The sequence below is a fragment of the Rhineura floridana genome, chromosome 19 (genome assembly GCF_030035675.1).
Source record: "Rhineura floridana isolate rRhiFlo1 chromosome 19, rRhiFlo1.hap2, whole genome shotgun sequence".
NCBI classification, from domain to species: domain Eukaryota; kingdom Metazoa; phylum Chordata; class Lepidosauria; order Squamata; family Rhineuridae; genus Rhineura; species Rhineura floridana.
The window spans coordinates 3,595,772-3,616,492 of record NC_084498.1 but is presented as its reverse complement, the minus strand read 5'-3'; the positions used below and the strand labels follow the sequence as shown (position 1 = coordinate 3,616,492).

General features: G+C 47.4%; 1 protein-coding gene across 2 annotated transcripts; it reads right to left on the bottom strand.

The window, feature by feature from the left end:
• Positions 1-2,704: 2,704 nt before the first annotated feature.
• Positions 2,705-20,236, bottom strand: TMEM119 (transmembrane protein 119). Of its 2 annotated transcripts, XM_061603081.1 has the most exons (3): positions 20,117-20,236; positions 14,857-15,001; positions 2,705-7,544 (listed from the first exon to the last, which is right to left on the bottom strand). In XM_061603081.1, the coding sequence occupies exon 3, from the start codon at positions 7,516-7,518 to the stop codon at positions 6,610-6,612; it is 909 nt and encodes a 302-aa protein (XP_061459065.1). In that variant the 5' UTR covers positions 7,519-7,544; positions 14,857-15,001; positions 20,117-20,236; the 3' UTR covers positions 2,705-6,609. The 2 variants fall into 2 exon arrangements, with proteins under 2 accessions (XP_061459065.1, XP_061459066.1); XM_061603082.1 differs by lacking the exon at positions 14,857-15,001.
• Positions 20,237-20,721: the final 485 nt, after the last annotated feature.

Genomic DNA, 20,721 nt, shown 5'->3' with positions numbered 1-20,721 from the left:
CCAAAGTTTTATAGAAGTACAAAAAAACCCTTCTAACTCCCCCCAGTGAAGAATTCCGTCCCTCCCCACACACAAAAAGAACACCCCAGTGAGGACTGAGCACGTTGACTGCCAATTGGACAAGCAAATGGAGAAAGGGGACAGGGGGAAGGAGAGTGTGATGCCCTTCTTGGTGGGGAATGGCTGGCTGGGGCTCTGAATCCCTGCACAGGAGCACTCCCATTATGAGAGAGGATACACTGCAACATTTTATTGCAGGCCCCACTTGTCATGATGATATTGATAGATTTACCCTCCTCCATGACCTTGTCTAATCTCTTTTTTCAAGCTGTCTGTGTTGGTGGTCGTATCCTGTGTGTTAGGGAATTCCATAGTTTACCCATATGGTGTGTGCAGAAGTCCTTCCCTTTGTCTGTGTGGTGCTAGCACAGCAGTCCAGAAGACTGACATATACACTGTAGTACAGTGCAAACCTTTGTATCCACACAATAAAAGCAGTCTCTCTCCTGCAAATCACCCATATACACATAGATTCATCCCATAGGAAACATCTGCAGAGCAGAACTGAGACAGGCTCCCCATTGTTGAATGACATCCAGAAAAGTACTTTTTAATATTTGGCAACCTACCTACACACAGATTTTTGAAATTATGCTTTTGCCTTTTTTTTTTATGCAATACTTTTTCTGCACATTTTGCTGGCTGGGCTAAATTATCTGTAATCTATGGAGAATGAGAGGAAGGGTGCAGCCTGGGGAAAAGTGCTGGGCTGTTGGGAACCAAACACTCTGAACCGTTAGGTGTGTTCAAGGAATGTAGCTCAGTGGCAGAGCACCTGTTTTGCATGCTATGGTCCCATGTTCATTACCTGTCCTCTCTAGGTAGAGCTGGCAACGTCCTTCCCCATCTGAAACCCTAGAGAGCCCTGTGGCTCAGTGTGGCCAATACCAAGCTAGATAGACCACTGGTCTGATTCAGGATACGGTTGTTATCTATGTTCTGGACCAACATGGTTACTTCTCTTATGAACTTTATGGCTGTTTTAAGGCAGGCTTTTGCTTATCCTGATTGGATCCCACCCCTGAGTGTCTGAGTGGCTAGGAGCCCTATATGCAGGAGCCAGGATATGCCTTGCCTAAATTAGCAACCCTCCTTTTCCATTCATCTTTTCCCACCTGCTTTTGACCTGCCATGGAAGAGTCTCTGCCAGCCAAGGACTGGAAATATTTCACGTAACAGACAGGAGCAGCATTAGGACTCAGAACATGAGAATAGCCCAGCTGGCTCCAACCAAAGGGGGCCCATTATGTGCACCATTCCCCTTCTCCACAGTGGCCAATCAAATGCCTCCAGGAAGGGCCCAAGCAAGGAGGGAGGGAGGGCAACAGCCCCTGCCCTTCACTGCTTCAGTGGCATGCGCAGACTATCCAGTGGCTCTTCTAAGATACACTGCCAATGAACCTGGGGGTTCTATCACAACGTTCCATCAACTCTTTCTCAAAGCGCAGAGCACAGCCTTGTGGACTGTGCTGTCGAAACACTGCGCTACCTAAGTCACTAGCTGAGATGCCACTGAGCTGACCCATGAAGCGTGTGACGACGCTGAAGCAGCCACAACTCAGCAAACCGTCTGACCGCAGACTGGATGAGATGGTGCATAAGAGACCCACTCCGCAAGGGGAGCTACCCAAATTGGCACTTTTCATAAACAGTTCATTAGTCTTCTCTGACAGGCTGGATGGGGGAGGGGGGCTTTATCCAGTATCTGGCGAATGGTGCTGACTACCGTCTCTAGGTCAAGACACTGGGCGAGGAGATCAGTGCCCTGATGGAGATGCAAGCCACCCCCTCCTCTGTCGTCCGACTGATCAGTTGATGAGAGCAATAATGCCATTCCTCAGTTGATCTGCACAGAGGAAAGGGGCTCTGTCGGTAAGTGTGTGTTCAGGGGAGGTTTGCTCAAGTATGGGGTGGCCACAGCCACCATTGGCATGCAAACCTCAGAGGGTTGGCCACCAGCGAGTGTGCCTTTTGCACCAAAAAAGGTTAGCCCCTCCTGGCCCAAGAGATTTTACTGCCTGAAGGAAAATAGGAAATTGTGCCTGCCCACCACCAAGTCAAGATACATAGTGCCGAAGGGTGACTAAGTTATTTTAGGACCTGAGGCGGGGGGGGGGAAGTACCTCTCCCATAGAATGCATGCAGGAATAATGGCTACATTCACACTATGCATTTATTCCACTGTTATTCCACTTTCAACAGTCATGGCTTCCCCCAAAGAATCCTGGGAAGCGTCGTTTGTGAAGGGGGCTGACAGCTGTTAGGAGACTCCTCTTCTCCTCACAGAGCTACAATTCTCAGTGGTTTAACAATCGATCCCTCTTCCCAGGGAACTGCCCTAACGCCCAGAATTAGTTGCCTGAGGCAGCCGCCTCACTTTACTTTACAGTAGGGCTGGCCCTGGGAGATAAAAAATTTGGCACAGGTTTGTTTGTGCCCAGGGGACTCAGGTCATTTTTCTCTCCTTTGAATGGATACACACACACACACATCCTTCCTATACTAGATTAAGGAGAAACATTTTCTAAACTTCCATCAGTTTCAAAACATACATACATACATATTGGAAGGGGTTGTGAAATGAAGGTGGAAATAAACATTCGAGTCTGCAATTTTATTTTATTTTATTTTTTAAAATTCAGGCCAGTTTTCAAGTAATTGATGAGATTTCAGTACATAAAATTGCAGAGATAATCGTTTTGCTTTGTTTCTCGGTCTGTCTTCAGGCAGCTGCTATGACTCTGGACAGGATTGCAATGGTTTCAGGCATTCTGTTGTGGTTGCCCAGGGGCAGAATAAGGTTTCATGAAGCCTACCCACATTTTCCATGAAAGGGTCCAAGAGTGGCTTTGCTGGTGGCCGTTCTTCTTAGCAATCCATGGCCTGGTCTGCATTCCTCTTCCAGATGAACATACTAAAGTGGTCTCATAAAAGGGCCCTAAACTCATGCAGTAGTAGCCCCATTCTTTTCTACATGGTTCTAAATATGGGGGCAGGGGGGTTCAGAAGACATCATTATTATCATATGACAATTGCAGCAGCGGCTGGTGGGTCCATGTCAGGGGGGCAATGGAATCCGTTCTGGGTGTTAGTCTGAACTTCCAGAGAGCTATCCAAGGTGCTGAGCCTTGGACAGCTCCTTGAAAGTTCAGACTGAAACCCCGAGCTGACTCCATTTGCCCATTGACATGGAGGCACCAGGTGTCACTGGGCAACTGAATGGGAACGTTACCTTGTGACCATTTTTTCCACCAAGGCAAATGGCTACTTAAGAGTGCTTCCAGATAAAATCTCCTCCCAGGCTAGGCCCCAGAGCTTAAGCCATGGGTTTCCAGGTTGGGGGCCCTATAGCCCTGGAGTCTGAACCAGTCATGGTTTCTACCAACCAATGACCTAGGGCCCCTCACATGTGTTTGCTTCGCGTTGTTTTCCCCAGTGACCACACAAGGGGACCCTGGACGCATTTTGCATGAAGGCAACCTAATCTACGATGCTCACTGAACAAGAAAGGCTTGCCATCAGGGCTGGCTTCAAGTCCAAGGAGGTTTGAGCAAAGTGCCCTTGGCAGGGAAGACTACCTGGGTTGGTGGGTCCATCAATGGGCCCTGCTAGGCTTACCTGGAAGCAGCAGCAAGGAATAGCAGGCTTTTGACTCCTCACAATGCTGTGGAGCAACACACTAACCACCAAGGGTATCGTGCATAATTTAAGCAGGGGGTAGACCCAGCCAGCCAGCACTGCTCAGAGCCAGAAATAAAATTAAAAAGGGGGACCCAGGGCAGACCTCACTAATGGGCCCTGCTGGGGCCCTGGCAACTGCCCAAGGTTGTAAGGTGCTGGCGCCAGCCCTGTTTGTAGGGTGGCCATTTGTCTTATATTCTAGAGGGCCAGCCTTTCCCAACCAGTGTGCCTCCAGATGTTGTTGGACCACAAATCCCATCTTTCCTGACCATTGGCAATGCTGGCTGAGGCTGATGGGAGTTGTGATCCAACAACATCTGGAGGCACACTGGTTGGGAAAGGCTGCAAAGTCAGTCCTTTATTTAAAGGTCTGCACAGTCCAAATCCAGCTTCAAGGGGAAGAACCCAAAGGAAGGAGAACAGTGGAGGCCTTCAAGTTGCCCATCCATAGTTAAATGCACCTGAGAAGCAGTCTGTGCAAGCACACAGGTTGCCAGGCCACAGTCTATGGTGAGAGGGACTGTATTTCTGCTTAAATGATAGGAATTCTTTCCCCATTTGTCTCTATGCACAGGCATTAGCATTCGCAAATATTAGGCAAATCGGTCCCTTCTTGTTTGGTGATGAGTAAGCAGTCACCCTGTCTGCACAGCACAGGAGATGCATAGCAACTGCAGGAAAACGAGGGCCACCAGCCGCAATTGATTCATGTCAGGCCGGTCCTTAACGAGGAGATGGCAATCAACATTTTTGGTTGCCCAATCAGGCTGCAGAGAGCGCTTCATCATCTGTCATGATCTCTCCCTGGAAGAATCATGTTCTAGGAACGGCCACAGTCAAAAATATTAGCAGAACCTTTGAAAGAAGCCAGGCACAACAGTGGGAGGGCTTTTCCAAACCCCACACCCCTTCCCCAAATCCTTCAAGGCTTGTCATATATAAAGATAAGAATTACTTGGTCCAGCTGTAGTGCTTATTAAATGTATTCCTCTCTTTCCCGACTGGGCCAGAGAAGAAAATGTCCCAGAATCCCATCGGGAAATAACAAGGCCACTCAAAAGTCCTTCACAAAAGTATAAAAATGAGTTTTTTTTAAAAAAAAACTTACCTTCCCCATCAGAGCTGATAAAGAGAGTAAAACTATCCAACTAACATTATCAACATTTTAGAAAGATGTTAAGTGTCACAAATATGTGTTGTTATTTCCACAGAGTTTATAAATTCAAAATTCTCTTGATGGATGAAAATCTGTTGTTGATTTTAAAAAATACTTCAGGATTCAAGCTATATAAAAGGCCAGTTCTGGTATGCTTCTTTCACTCATGATTGCCCTTGAGGTCCTCCCCACCCATCCATTTGTGTGATCATATACATGTCTGGACGTTCATAAAACTTGAAGTGTGCCAGTCAATCAAGCAAACACATCCCAGTTTCAAGCACATCCTCCCTAGTGTGGATCCTCTGTGTGATTGTTTGAGCACTAAAATGGCTCCTGATTGTTTGAGCACTGAAGCTGAGGCATCTGAGGAGTCAACGTTGGTATCTGTCAGCAGCTAGACCAAAAGATACCCCCCAAAACTCACCTACTCTCCTTCAGGGAGATGGAGACTTGGCTAGCTGGTGTTTGCAGTGGGATCCATTATCAAGTCTATCTGAGGATCAAGTGAATTTTGTGTGTTATGTGTGTGTGTGTAGAAGGTTATATTTAAAGCTGAACATCAAGCAGAAATATTAAGGCAAGATCAGAGGAACAGAGCTGCAATGCTTCCTGTGGTCAATGTCCAAAATTTCAGGACTGATCCAGAAGTAAACAAATCTAGCTTCAGAAGGAAGATGAAATCATTTGATCCGGACCTCCAACAAAGATTGTAAGGCCACATATAGACATGCTGGACAGGATTTTCTGCTGTGAGCTCTGCTGCCTTCCACACTCACACACACCCCATCCCCATCCCCACACATCTTTGCTTTTCAAAGGGCACACACACTTAGCATCAAACTAAATGCACTTTTTAAAGCATCACACATGGTTCTCTCAAACATTTGTTTGGCACTTGAAAAAATTCCCTGTGTAAGAAAGAGGAGGCTTTGTGACTGACACAAGGGCTGACCAATCTGTGCTGTGCCTAGCCCCACTCCCAAAAAAGGCAGGCAAGGTGGCTTGATAATTGACCCAAAGGACAGCCAGTCAGCATGGTGCACAGCCTTGCTCCAACAGAGGAAGGTGGCTTCATGACTGACACAAAGACCGGCCAATCTGCATTGCAAATCCAGCTCCTGCAGAAAATCTGAATGGGTTTTGATCCAGGGGAGAATATGGAATTTGCCCTCAAGCTGCAATGAGAGCATTTCCAGAGCAGGTTCACCTCTAAAACTATGTACATCTGTACACAGCCATGTGGTCATCTGGAAATGGCACAATCAGGTCTGCTACTATGATTGGGGATGAAAACGGCCAAAGAAGTTCATCCAGAGCCAGGTCTGAACCACAGGCTCGACCGCATATATCCACTAGAAACCATTTCGAAATCTGTTTAAACACAATAGAGGCTTCAGCTCTACATGTGGACTTCAGCCAGAGCTCAATACTGGATCCCCTTCAATCCTTCTCACCTACTAAATAAAACCTTGTATTTGTGGTAGAGGACAGTCAGTGGCTAAATCATTACATGAGCAGTCTCTTAAGACAAAACCACAACATGCTACTTCTAAGGGGGTTTCTTTCTACTAGAGGTGGGTAGGCAACTTGTCATATATACTGGCTGAAGCACCTTCGGTTGCCCGCTTGGTAAAAAATAAGTCCATCACAGGTTTGATATTATAAACTTTTCAGCACAAGGCCAAGTGGAGCCAGGGGCTCTTCTGATTCTAGTCTCCTGAGGTGCAAGTGCTGTCAGGTGATGGGGCACCCGGCTCTTCCAGCTCACTTTCCGAGATTGGTTTGGGGGAATTATCCGTGCCTGGTGACTCTTTGGGCTCTTCTGGAGAAGGTAGGCTGGCTTCCTCCATCTCCTGGTCTTCCAGAGCAGGTGGAGCAACTTCACCGTTGGTCTCTGCATCTACCAAGTTCTGCGGAGCGAACGTCTCTGTGTGCGGCTCAGCTTCCTCCTGTGGGCTGCCCTGTTCTTTCGGAGCGGCTTTCTCTTCTGTTTCAGCCTCATCCACCGCTTTTGTCCCTTCCTCCTTCCCTTTGGCTGTCATGTCCTCTAATTTGCCACTCTCCCCATTTGCCGTGATGGCCTTGGCCGGGGATTTGAGGTTCTGTGCAGCAGCTAAAATGTCCGCCTGCAGCTGTTTGGTGGAGTCGACAGGTTCTTCTTGGTTGGTGTCAGCAGGTTTCTCCGGCACTTCGCTGAAGGCCTTGGCCCCTCCTGCCTTGTCGTTCTGGTCCACGTACTTCTTCTTCGGAAAGGATGACGGGTAGTAGGCCGAGGCCTTGTGCTTCTGGCGGACGATGACGGCAGCACACACAACGAAAAGGAAGATGAAGACTAAGGAACCGACCACAATGATCAAGAGCATGTATTTTTGGAAGAAGTCCACAATCCCGTCCAATATGTTGAAGGACGTCGACGTGCCGTTCACTGAGCTCACGATGAGGTCACCTGAGGTGGGCTTCACACCTGACGTCACTCTTGCAGGGGGCGGGATGGAGGAGGCACCCGCACTGTCCCCGCTGCCACCATTGTCTTCCAGTGCTGGTTTCTGAATAGACCTCGAGGCGCACAAGGGTGTCATCAGGATAACCAACAGGCAGATGCTCATTGGGACAGCCATGTCGGTGGTTGGATGTGTACGGTTCTCTGCAAAAGAGGAATTGTTATACTTGGATCTGTATATAGCCTGTGTAAATGACACAAGTAACATTCTCTGATCTAGAAGAACTTCTTCCATTGGGGGGCGGGGACTTGCTACAGGGACTGGCGAGTCTCTCTGCACATGCTCAATGGCCCTCTCATCCGTTCTAATGGCTTCACATATTCCATACTTACAAACTGAAAATTAGTTCTGGGGTTAAACTCTGGCGAGTTCCCACCTTAAACTGGGACCTGGGCATAAGGAAGAAGGATTCAAGGTAACTGATGATAAGTGATGACGTTTCAGGGTCCTCCACAGGGAGGGCTTAAGCGCCCCCTCCCCCAGTTCATGGACGAAAAAGAGGTTGTTCCTACCCCCCCACCCTCTCACTCCAATTGTCTAATGACCAGATATCCCCCACATACACGTGTTGCCTTCCTCAAAACCAAATGTAAAAAATCAATCTTAATATATGGTTGGCAGATAAATTCATTTCTCCCACCTCTTGCGAAATCAGTGGGGGTTCCCTTCTCCGAAAGAAACATTTAAGTTCATGTTTTCGAGACAGAGATAAGTTTCCCCTCTCGTTTCCCCTAATGTCAGGGGAATGAGGTGACATTTCTCAAAACTTATAACCAAAGGCACGTTCTTTTTCTGAAATCACCTCGACTCTTAACCCTTGACGAGGTTTCCCTTTGGTGTGAATGGCAAGAGAATTGCCCTCAGAGGAGCTGTTCACCATCTGTTTCTTGGTATGAGTCCCTGATCTGTGGACAGAGCCGCACCTCAGTGGTGGAGCACCTGGGAGGCAGGCAGACATTTAATCTCCAGTTTAAAAAGGACCAGGAACCAGGTGAGAGGAAAGGCCCTTCTCTGGCAATGGCTGCATAAACACCATGCATTCAAAGCACATTTTCCCCCCTTCAGAGGATCCTGGGAACTTTAGGTTACAGAGCTACAGTTCTCAGCACCCGTAATAAACTACAGTTCCTGCCATTCGGGGCAGGGGGTGTGCTTTAAACATATGGTGGTACATAGCCTGAAAGCCTGTCCGTCAGAAGAGACAAGACTGGGCTTGATGGGCAAAGTCCTAGGACTAGGTGGGTTCCTATAAGAACTCATAGCTCTGTATGAGTCAGCCCAGAACAGTGACTCACACAGAGTTGAAACAGCCAGCCTCCTTTCGAGGAGGCTAAGTCTGGTCTTTCTCTACAATCGGGAGTGATGGAACTGCCAGTCAGTGTATTTTAAACTATTGTAACCTGCCCTGGGACCTCTGGGTGAAAGAATGAATGGATGAATTAATGTTGCTGCTGCTATTATTGTTATTACTATTATTATTACACTCAATCAAGAGTCCGAGGCAGAAAGGAGATCAAAATACACTCACTCTCAGAAATGAGTACTTGCTGCATTGGATGGGGTTTGAGCCTGCAGAGAGATTTTCGTTATTTAAATCCATTTATTTCTCAATGCCCAAAGTTTGGGACTTACTGTTTAGGAGCGTTAATAAAGTTGCTGGGCTTGATCGTGCTTAAGCACCCGGATGCTAGCCTGAACAAACTGCATTTGGCTGATGGATAAATTCCTGAGATTTGAGGTTTCCAACGGAAACCATTACACAGACAGAACAGCACAGACTCAAGCACACAGCCCCTGCTAACCCAGCTCAAGATTTACTTTACCAGCTGTTGGACCTGTCAGGAGATCTAAACAGATGTTTAAAGGATGCTGTTTCTCTTCTGACTCCCCAGTGACGTGCATCCAGTTCTTAACATGGAAAACCATGAGGGTTCCCCCCCTTCTCTGAAAAGCTCCACCTTCTGCCTTCAATGCCCCACCCCCCAACTGGCAGCCTGACAGAAGAGAAGTGCCACTCTGCACGTGCTCAGAGGCTAACATGCTGCTCCTGAATTCTCTTCTCTGAACATCCTCTGCTCTTTCCAAAGCCTTTTTCTAAGCAGCCTGTTCAGAGGCCGGAGGCTCCTGCTAAAGGGGTTGCGTTTGAGGGAAGATCTTTTCCCTACATTCAAATGCAACGTGCCCAAATCCTTTGCCAAGTCTGGAGACTTAACTTCCTGCAAAACTGCTGGCTCAAACCCGGGTGTGGTTTGACCATCTGGATTTCCCTGTGGTGGCTGGAACAACCGGAGGTATCTGGATGAAGCATCTTCTAGTCTTTAGAGGAAGAGCCCTACAACTACATAAGACCAAGAGCCTATCTAGTCCAATAGATGCCAGCCAAGATGTGTCTCAGATGCTTATAAGCTGGGCATGAAGGCAAAAGGCACCCCTTCTTGAATGCCCTCAGCATTTGGCCCTGAAAGGTACACTGCATCTGAGCATGGAGGTTCCATCTGGCTCACAGTTGATGACAGATCTCTCCTCTAAGCACTTAAAAGGGGTGTTTCCTCCAATGTAAATTACAGAGACCTTTGAAGTCTATATATGGGGATGTTTTCTTAACAAGAAATGTCTGAGCTGCTCACTACCACTGGAAAGGAATATTCCACCCTGATGATCATTTGACAGAAGAAGTTCTCTTTTACCCTCTTTTTGCTGCTGCTTCGCTTTCCTCGGGAGCAGTTTAGCTCCTGATCAACAAAATCCAGGCTGCCCTTTATTCAAGGGGAGATGCACTGGCCCAAGGTTAGCAACCACCAGAACCATCTCCCTCAAATAACACTCAGGGAGAGGTTTGCAGGCTTGCTGCAAGAGGGAACGCCAGCTCTGTCAACGGGGGTCACTCTGCCAAAACTGGGCACCCTGTCCCCCGTCACCATCTCAGTGGTGCCCGTTGGCGAGATGGGCTTGGCATGCACAAGGAAAGTGTGCAGCCTGGCTACAACGACAATCCCTCCAGACAGAGGGGGATGGTTTACATGTAACAATCCAGTGCGGATGTTCTAGTGCACATGGCTGCTTCATCCTGCTTCCACCCTGAACCCCACTGCATCCCTGAAGTCCAACACTGAGGTAAGGCAGGATGTATTTCTCAGCTCCAGAGTTACGGGCCTCCTTCAGAATTAACATGCTGGATCCATTCCCTCCCTCCCCCCCCAAAAAAATCAGGTCTGTAAGGGTAGGGTTTTTTATGTTGTTTTGTTTTAATGTATTTTAAGGTCTATTTTACAATGGTTTAAAGTGTTTTTAGCATTTTTGTTTGCCACCCTGGGCTCCTGCTGGGAGGAAGGGTGGGATATAAACCAGATAATAAATAAATAACTCAAGATAACCCTTCATGTGTCTGAAGGTCCACAAAAGCGTATGCCAGCCTCCCCCAAGTTGATTGACTTCAGATGTGCTGGATTCCCATCATCCCTAACCATTGGCCATGCTGGCTGATGGGCGTCAGAGTCAAGCAACAATTGGAAGGAACTAGGTTGAAGAAGTCTGGCTGCTGCCATAATAAATTTTTTAGTCTTTACGACAACGAGACAAGACTCTTGGTTGTCTAGCATCCTGTGTTGATGGCAGTCAGATATGTCTCTGGGATGCTCACAGGCAGGACTCAGAGGCAAGGGCCCTCTACCATTGCTTCCACACAGTGCTTGATATTAGCAGGTAGACTGCCTGTGGGCATGGAAGCTCTGTCAAGCTACCCTGACTAAGCTGCCAATATCCTCCCCCGCTTGGAACCCAGTTTGAGCTCCGCCCTTGCAATACTCCACGAGGAATCCAAAGCTTTCCTGCTTGCCAGTGATAAGCTGCCTTATCCTGAGTCAGACCATTGGTCCACCTAGTTGTCTACACTGGCTGGCAGCAGCTCTTCGGGGTTTCACACGGGAATCCTTTCCCAGCCCTACCGGGAGATGCCATTAGAGATTGAACTTGGGGCCTTCTGAAGGCAAGGCAGATGCTCAACCACTGAGTTTCAGATTTCCCCCTGGAGAATTTAGTTTTTTTGCGGGTGCGATGTGTGTGCCTCTTTGTTTTAGTTAGTTGCACACTGGCTTTATTAGGGTGTTTGATGGATTAGGCTGTGCATGGTGATGGAAGCAGTCTGCCTTGAGCCCCAGGGCAAGCACTATGAAAAATCCCTGTAAATGAATCAACCACACACAAGTAATACCTGCAGCCTTTCTCCAGAGACTTTGCCTATGCCAAACTCTTCAGACTCAGAATGCACACAGTCCCCCTCCCCTCCAGTTTTAAAAGCTATGTAATCTGAGATCAGTCCCACGTCTTCTGGGCTGGAGCAAATCAACTGGTAATTAAATCAACAGTCCAGATCTTGCTCTGGACTCCGAGAACAAACTTTCTTAGATAGCCAGCTGCATAATACAACTTTTAACTCCATTTTACTTTAATTGGACAGTTGTTCTTCAAACAACATCCCAGAAGAGTAGCTTCACTCCTAAAAGAGCTGATCTACCAAAAATATTGTGGCTTTGCTTGCACCAAAGTCTTTTTACTGTTTTTATTAAATGTATATGCTACTCTTTAGTTTAGAAGGGCATGAATGAATGAATGAATGAATGAATGAATGAATGAATGAATGAATGAATGAATGAATGAAACATTTCAAATCTATTTTCATTGCCAAGGTTCAGCATGCATGTTAGCAAAGTAGCATGTACAGAGTGCATTTCACTTACCTCTGAGTCACATGGTGGTGTTGAGTCAGATGTGAGTGAAATGCATGGGGCACAGGCTCAGTCCATTTGGGACACACAGAGAAAAGGCATTGGCACTGAATGGAGGAATCCCCATTCCTAGAGGACTTTTTTAAAAAAACTGGCTTTCAATGCTATCAGAGTTTTATCTGTGGCTTTTATTTCATTTCGGTTTTGGTTTTTAACTGCTAGTTTTAACAGCTTTCTTTTATTTAGTTAGTTTACTTAAAGCCATTTATATACTGCCTGTGATCTGGAAATATTAAGGCAGTTTACAGCAAGTGAGATACAAATTAAAATGGAGCATGAAATAAGCATTGATAGTAATTAATGGCTTATCTGCTTCTGCTGCTCTGCTGTTGTTTGAAATGCTGTTGCTTTATTGTTGTCTGTGTTATTTTGTTTTTTTGTATCTTAATGTTCCTGATTTAAGCTGCTGGAGCCGCTGGGCACAAGACAGATATAGAATCCTCTAAAGAAGGGAAGGGGAGTGTAACAAGAGAGCAAATCTGAGGCCACACACTCCTCCATTGGCACCCCTAAGGACATCACCAACACAAGAGACTCCTGGGTTGCGATAGTGGTTGGGCCAGTCCTACATCTGACCTGCCATAAATTCGACCCAAAGTACAGAAATGGAACCTGTGCTAGACTATGGGATAAAGGTATGGGAGACCCTCAATGATATACAATACTACTTCATTTAACAAAGTGGATGCGTTCCTGGGCATCACTTCTTTAACAGAAACTTTGGCACCAGAGGTAGGAATAACATGGAAAGAATAAGGAGAGGTTCCTACACCTGCTGATAGATGGTGGGGGCAGCTTCAACAGTGGCTTTACAGGGTGCCTACCTGGCACCCACGCACCCCTACCCCTCTGAATCATATTGGATCCTTCCCTCCCCAGCCCTGGGTGAAAGCAAGAGATCTCTTTAATGCAAAGCAAAGGCACATGCATGTCAGTTTCACCTTAACAAAGCAAAGGCACAAGCTTGAAAGTTTATCCATAGCAAAGCAGATGCAGGATGGTCACTTTCACCTTAAAGCAAAGGCACAGCAACGCTTGTCAGTTTCACCTTAAAGCAAAAGGCACAGGCTTGAAAGTGTATCCATACCAAAGCAAAGCTGGTCAGTTTCACCTTTTAAAAAGCTTTTGTTAAAAGGAGCTTCCTTGGGGGAGGATTCCTTAACTGAGGTACAGAAGCTTCAATCCCACCACCACCACCACCTCAAACTCCATCCTCTTGTAGACAAGTCATCCTTCTGGCAGTAGCCTTCTAAAAATAACAGCTAAGTGGCATGGGGGGAGAGACTGAAAAAGGTTAAGGAGTCATCCCTCTCCCCATAATTTGAGGACTGGGTGGGGCAGGCAGTGAGGACAACAGGCAGAAGAATAGCCCAAATGACACATCTCGCTTGCCATATATTCTTGATGCTGTTAAATGGTTCCATAGGTGAGTTGAACTCAGCTATGTTCAGAGCAAGAGATGCCAGACCAACGCGAGGGGGCACACGGAGTTGAGGGCTGAGCAACTTTTTCTGTGTCCCACATCTGCAGGGGAAAACTGGAAGCACAAAGGCTTTAGGTATTAAAGAACAACAGCAATGTGCTAAATATTTAGAAAGCTGCCCTGATTTGGGGATGAGGTGGAGGTCACTTGAGCATCAGTAGCTATGCACAATCATGCACAGATTTCTGATTTTGCCACAGGCCAGTTGCTGGAGTTGGGGGCCAAATGACTGGTGGGGGGCAATGCTGCCCAGACCTGGATTCTGCATACATCTGAGCCTGTATATATATAACAAGCTGGCAATGGGACAAGGAGGCAAGGGCCAGCTGTGGTAGTTTTTTCTCATGCACCTAACGGTAACTTGTGAATGCTTGCAATCTGGAGGCAGACAAGGTGGCAAAAAACCTTCAGCCGAGACCCCCCAGAACCTGTTTTCAGTATAAACCCCAGGACATATGAAGATAACTAACACCTCTGAGCATATGCATGTTCCTCACCCCAGGCACTGATTAACCACATTCCCCCATCTATCTCTAGGATTAAGAGGGAGGGGCAAGGTCCAGATTCCAGGATGAAGCTTCCAGGGAACGCCTGAGTCTCCAGTCCTCAAGGAATCAGATTTCTGGTTCATAGCCAGAGTTGGGGGGTACACCCCTCCCAAAAGTTGTCCCGCACACAGTTCCTTTCAACAGCATAGGAGAATTTCCCAGGGGGCCATCCCTTAAGTGCTGACTTTTCCTGGGGAGCGGCAGCCTGATTTCATCTTCCCCAGGGCAGGGAGGATGGGATCAAAATGGGACCATGGGCATCCCTGCAGGAGGGGGGAACAAGCAGAGCATCCCCCCCGAATTCTAAATATAATGGGGTGTGTGGAATGGGTTACCAATGACCTGGAGTAACAATTTATAGATCTCCCCCCCCCCAAAAAAAAATGTTTCTGCAGACACTGTCAGGGCCATCTGTGTCAGGACGGATCACTGGGTGCCCCACTCTCTCTTCTCAGTCCCACCCATCAAGGGGGCAACAGCAGGGGCTGAAGGGCTGAACTTCTAATGGGGAGGAGAGGTCCCCCCCCCAAAATAACCCCCAACATGCTCTGGAGCCTTTAAACCAGTCAGCAAAAAGCCAGAAGGTGGACGGAAAGGGACCCCCAAGCTTTTTTGGGGGGAACTCGTGGCATTTACTCACCTAGGGGATCTGGAGAGGGGGCCGCGGGAGCGTCTTCTGCGGGCCGCCGGGCTGGCTGCGTGCGTCCTCGGTGCGGCCCCTTCCACCTCCTCGCCTCCCCTCTTCCTGGCCAGCTCTGCGCCTGGACAGCTTTTTTGCATTACATCTGGTTTCGAGGGGGGAGGAGAGGGCGGGATGGAGGGAAGGAAGGAAGGGGGAAGGCAGACCTCCTTTCTCCTGGAGGCAGCCCCCTCCAAGCTGGGAAGGGGGAGGAGGAGACACCAAAAAAGTTTTCTCTCTTGGCGCATCACGAAAAGAGGAAAGCTCCCATCCAAGTCAGGACGCCGGCGCAGCTCTCCGGCCGAGCAACGTTGACTCGCATGCATTTTATTATTATTATTATTATTATTATTATTATTATTATTATTATTATTATTATTATTATTTGATTTATATCCCGCCCTTCCTCCCAGCAGGAGCCCAGGGCGGCAAACAAAACACTAAAAGCACTCTAAAACATCTTAAAAACACATCAAAACAAAATATCTTCAGAAACGTTACTTTTAAAAAAGCTACCAAAACATCTTCTAAGATTAAAAACATTTTTAAAAAGAAAGTTTAAAAACATATTAAAAAGCAATTCCAACACAGATGCAGACAGATGTCCCCTATATGAGAGGACAGTGTGCATAGAAAACGGATAGGTGAGTGCACATCACAGACAACAATGCCTCCTGTTTGTACATTAGTCAAACGTGTACTACAAACATGTGTTACATGAACTGCAAGAATTTTCATGAGGATTTCTTGTAAGACATTGCAAATTGTTGCAGAAACCTGGAGAAGTTAATTTAAGACTGGGAAAATGAGAAACAGAACTGGAAAAGGCAGATCCTCCCATCCCTACTCCCAGCTAACATCTTCCTGTCTTAATTTCATCTGCCAGTTCTATAAGAGGGGTTGAATGCAATTTGAAACATTTTGACTTAACGTGGGTTTCTGAGGCCTGCCGTGACGACAGAAGGGGACATTAGTGAGGTGGGGGTGGCTTGGCATTTTTCATAAACTTAGACAGTGGCAGGATCCAGCCCCTCCTCACTCCTTTTTTTCCTCCCAAAGGGCATCTGAGCATGAGCAGAGTTCCTCTCTCTTTACCAATGGGTCAGCAATGCCCGCTCCTTTAAGGTGGGACTTTACTTGGAAGCAAGGCTGCTCCTTGTTATCTATTACTGCCTCTTCAAAGTGCAGAACACTGAGCAGAGTTGCAGAAGCAGAACAACAGGTCCCTGCCCCCAGGAGCTTACAATATTATTGTTGATACTGATATTTTTTCCAGTGGTGGGGGAAGCAGGAGAAGGAATAAAAGAATGAGAGAAGTCAGGATTAAGAAGGGATGAATGCAAGCAAGTGGCTTTGGGGGTGCTGGTTTTCACTTGAATTGGAACTGAGGCATAAGGATTCAAGGCATGCGAGATATTATACATTAAAAGCTAAAAATAATCACTTTCCTTCTTTTGCTTTGAGAAGCAAGCTTCCAGAAGCTCCAACAAGCTGTTTCAGTGGACAACTGAGGGGGGGGAACTATTCAGGATTCCTGAAAGAAAGATCATTTTGTCCTGTTTGGCCATGGAGATGAAATCCAGAAACCCAAAGTTTGCCCCAGAGTTCCTTAAGATTTAGAGGGAGGGGGACAGCTAATGGAAGGAGACAAGCAAGGGTTAAAGGCTTTTTTTTAAAAAAAAAGTCCAAAATGCTTCATCAGCCTCATAAATATATTGCTATGCCATGTGTCACATAAAGTTCTCAGGATCATGCCTTTCCCGTGAGAAACGGAAACTAAATGAGAAGGAGGGAGACAGATGTGTGTGGGGGGGGGAGATCCAAAGACTTTCTTCATTTCGTTTTTCAGAAAGAAATGTTGTGTAACAAAGCAAAGCAAAAACCCTTAAGTAGGATATGGACCAGGAAAACTGTGGAAAGAGGGCCTTAAGTGAGAGCACCTTGCATGCACGAGATGGGAGCAGCAGGCTTGAGTGAAGTCCAAACATCAAAAAAGTACTATTTTAAGAAAACAACGGTGAGCCCAACACGTCTGTGGGGCCGCAGGGTCCCAAACCCTGCTAAAGAGCAGGGTGGCTCTTCGCCAGGGCACAATATGGATATATATTTGGGACTACTTAGATCAGTTCATAGAGAGAATGCGGCTATGATTTGTACCCCTCAGTTCCTCCTTCTGAACGTGCCAATTCTCTCATAGAGTTGGAAGGGATCCAGGAAGTCATCTAATCCAACCCCGTGCTTCGGGCAGGATCTGCAAAGCAGGAGAACTCCCTAGTCCTCATGGCCCACCATGCATCTGTGCCTGCAGGCTTCGGAGTCTCCTTATCCGTCTCCCTATATGACTGCTTCCACGAAAGCAAAACTCTGGGAAGGCTGGGTCATTTTCTAAGGGCCACTTCTGGCAATGCAAGCTCTCCAAGGTGCCGACGTGAAGCCCCAGGGAGCCCAGTGGGGGGCCAAGGGGGTGAAGCCAGGGCAGAACTGAGTGGGTCAGGAAGTGAAAGGGGGAGGTGCCCTAAGGGGGAACATGAGCGCCATGCGAGGGAATCCAGAGCAGCCTTCCCCAAATGGGTGCCCTCCAGTTCTTTTGTATGACAACTTCCCTGAGCCACCGCCAGGCTTAGGGCTGCTGGAATAAGGGATGGTCTCTAAACCGGTGGTCCTTTGCTTTTTGGGGGGGTTGGAGAACCTGGTGAAAGCTATGGCCCCCTTTCCCCAGAAAAATGCAGGGGGACACACGCGCAGGAAAGTTTGCATGGCGTTTGTTTTATTGCGTTGGCAGTGGGTTTGCATTTGTTTGCAGCTGGTTCACGGCGCCTCCCCCCCCCCGACGCCCACCCCTCCTGGCAAGACTTCCTCTCCTCGCCAGCCGCGCCTGGCCTGCATCCTGAGCTGCCCAAGGGCCAGATCCCTCGCCCCCGGGCCACGGTTGGACGCGCGGGCGCGCCCCGCCCCCGGGCGAGGACTCCCAGCACACCGGCTGCCTCGGTCGCAGGCTCGGCCTGCCTGGCCTGGCCGTCGTGGCTCGGCAATCCAGCCCTAGCGGAGCCCGGGCTGCCGCCGCGCTGGAGCTCAGCGGGAAGACTTCGGAGGCCAGCACCAGCTTGCCGTTTGACAAGTCTTCCGCCCGACGCGGCTCTCCAGCTGGCTGCCTGCCTGCCTGCCTCGGCGGGGATTTTCGCTGGGTCAGCAAGTGCGCGCCGAGACGCGGCAAGCCCTGCCTTGCTGCAGCCGCGGAGGTTTATGGCGATTGTCCCGGGCGGGGTGCAGAGGAGGCCCTGTGCAGGCCGAGGGGGCTCCGAGGGGCTCGACGGCGCTTCCCAGTGAAATTGCGCCCAAGATGTCTCACTGCACACCAAAGCCAGGATCATTCAGACCATGGTATTCCCGATCTCTATGTATGGATGTGAAAGTTGGACAGTGAAAAAAGCGGATAAGAGAAAAATCAACTCGTTTGAAATGTGGTGTTGGAGGAGAGCTTTGCGCATACCAAATAATTGGGTGTTAGAACAAATTAAACCAAATTACCATTAGAAGCTAAAATGATGAAACTGAGGTTAACATACTTTGGATACATCATGAGAAGACATGATTCACTAGAAAAGACAATAATGCTGGGAAAAACAGAAGGGAGTAGAAAAAGAGGAAGACCAAACAAGAGATGGATAGATTTCATAAAGGAAGCTACAGGCCTGAACAGGGTGGTTCATGTCAGATGCTATTGGAGGTTGCCGATTCATAGTGTCCATAAGTCGTAGTCGATTTGGAGGCACATCACAACAACAATGATGAGGGGAGAATGTCCAAGCTGGTTGGGCAGGTGCTGTACTACTAGGACTACTTTGCTGCTTAGGGAGATGCTGTAGTTTGTAACTTTACTGGCTATGGCCAAAGGCCTTACCAATATAAACCACAAATTATAAAATGAACCGTTGTCCTACAACATTCTTGTTAAAATAAAACATGAATTTATACAATTTTATAAAACTCATCAAAACTATTTTAAAAAGTCCATTATTGCCATCCATTAAAAGGCAGGGCACTCAGGTCTCAAAGATAAATGTTTTATAATACATCACAATTCTTGTTATGGCAAGCCCGCGGCTTCTTGGCTGCCAATGCAAACTGAGCTACCAAATATGTCATAAATCAATATTTATCAGCTAAAAGTTCCACTGCCACTCCTTGGGACATTCAATCTGAAAACATCAGAATAATATGTGACCATTCCCCCCCCCCGGGTCCAAATACAGCTGGGCAATTCAGTAGGCAACGAGTTCCATCTTCGACCTGGTTGCACCCGAAAATACATTTCCGTTCTGTCACTGGAATTCTGAGGCATCTCTCACTGAGTTCTGCAAATGCCCTTCGGAGCCAAGCAAAAATCATAACCTCAAAACAAGAAGATCTAGCATGATTAACCTTAAATTAGGGGTGACAAGGAGAGAATGATGCAACCGCACCAGCTGTCCTGTCTTGAGCAGCATCATGGTCAAAAATCCTATTCCTGAGTGCAGGTGGACTGAGGTTTAAATATTTTTCAGTGGAAAGACACCTCTAGCTGCTCTTGACACTGCTGGGCCAAGCCTCCAGATTGAAATTGCTCAGACCAACACTGCTTCGTAAAGGAGTGACCCTCCATTCCATTTAATCTCTGCCAAAATCTGAAACAGGAGAGATCTATTCTTGCTGTTACTGATGGAAAACGGAACTCAGCTTTAACCCTTTAAGCACTTTAACAGTCATGGCTTACCCCCCCCCAAAAAAAATCCTGGGAACTGTAGTTTGTTATGGGTGCTGAGAGTTGTTAGGATACCCCCTTATTCCCCTCACAGAGCTACAGTTCCCAGTGTGGTTTAACAGTCAATCCCTCTTCCCAGGGAACTCTGAGAATAGTAGCTCTGTGAGGGGAATAGGGGGTCTCCTAACTACTCTCGGTGCCCTTCACAAACTACACTTCTTAGGATTCTTTGGGGGAAGCCATGACTCTTTAAAGTGGTATCATAGTGCTTTAAATATATAGTGCAGACGTGGCCCTTGCTCCTCATTTTTCCAGCTTTTATGTTCAGTTCTCCATATCAGTTTCCTTAATTATAATGCACGTTTGTATGTTATTTTTCACGAATATGTGCATTTTATGCACACTTTCCCCTAAGAGATGCATTTTGAAGTTGGACAACTGCTTCGCAACATTTGGAGAAATGCACATTTTGAAGGATACCTGAGTTTCGGTTGACAGATTGTTATGCTGAGAAGTGCCAGGGGGGCAGCAGTAGTGGAGTGGCAAATTCACAAGTGCAGGGTCACTTCATGATAGTCACAGCCACATCCCTCCCCCTTTGTTGCTGCTGGGTTGAGAATGAGGTCCTTGTTCATTCCTTCTTCCAGAGCAACAGACATCCCTAGTAGCCAATGAGCATGAAAGGGTGGAGTGTTAGCTACTGAAAAGAGTTTTCTCAGTGGCTGACTTGCCTCCTTTAACTCTGATTGGCTCCAGTCAGCAGGAAGTGATAAAGAAGCATCAGAAGACTCTTCCTTGTTTTTCAAAACTTCTAAATAAATAAATAAACACAAACAGAAGACTCTTCCTTTCATGCCGATTGTCTCACAGGATGCTGGAGACTTAGGGACCCTGTTCCCAAAAAAGTAAAGGGTCTAAGACCACCACCCCCAGACCCTGAACAACTACACCCCACAGCTACTTCTGTGCGAGCAAGGAGGAAGAGATGGCAATCTGCTGAATTTCACATGTTGGGTTGACTTCAGAATCTGAGCTTGTGGCTCCAGGCAACTCGGCGGTAGTCAGAGTTCTCGGCAGTACTCCTA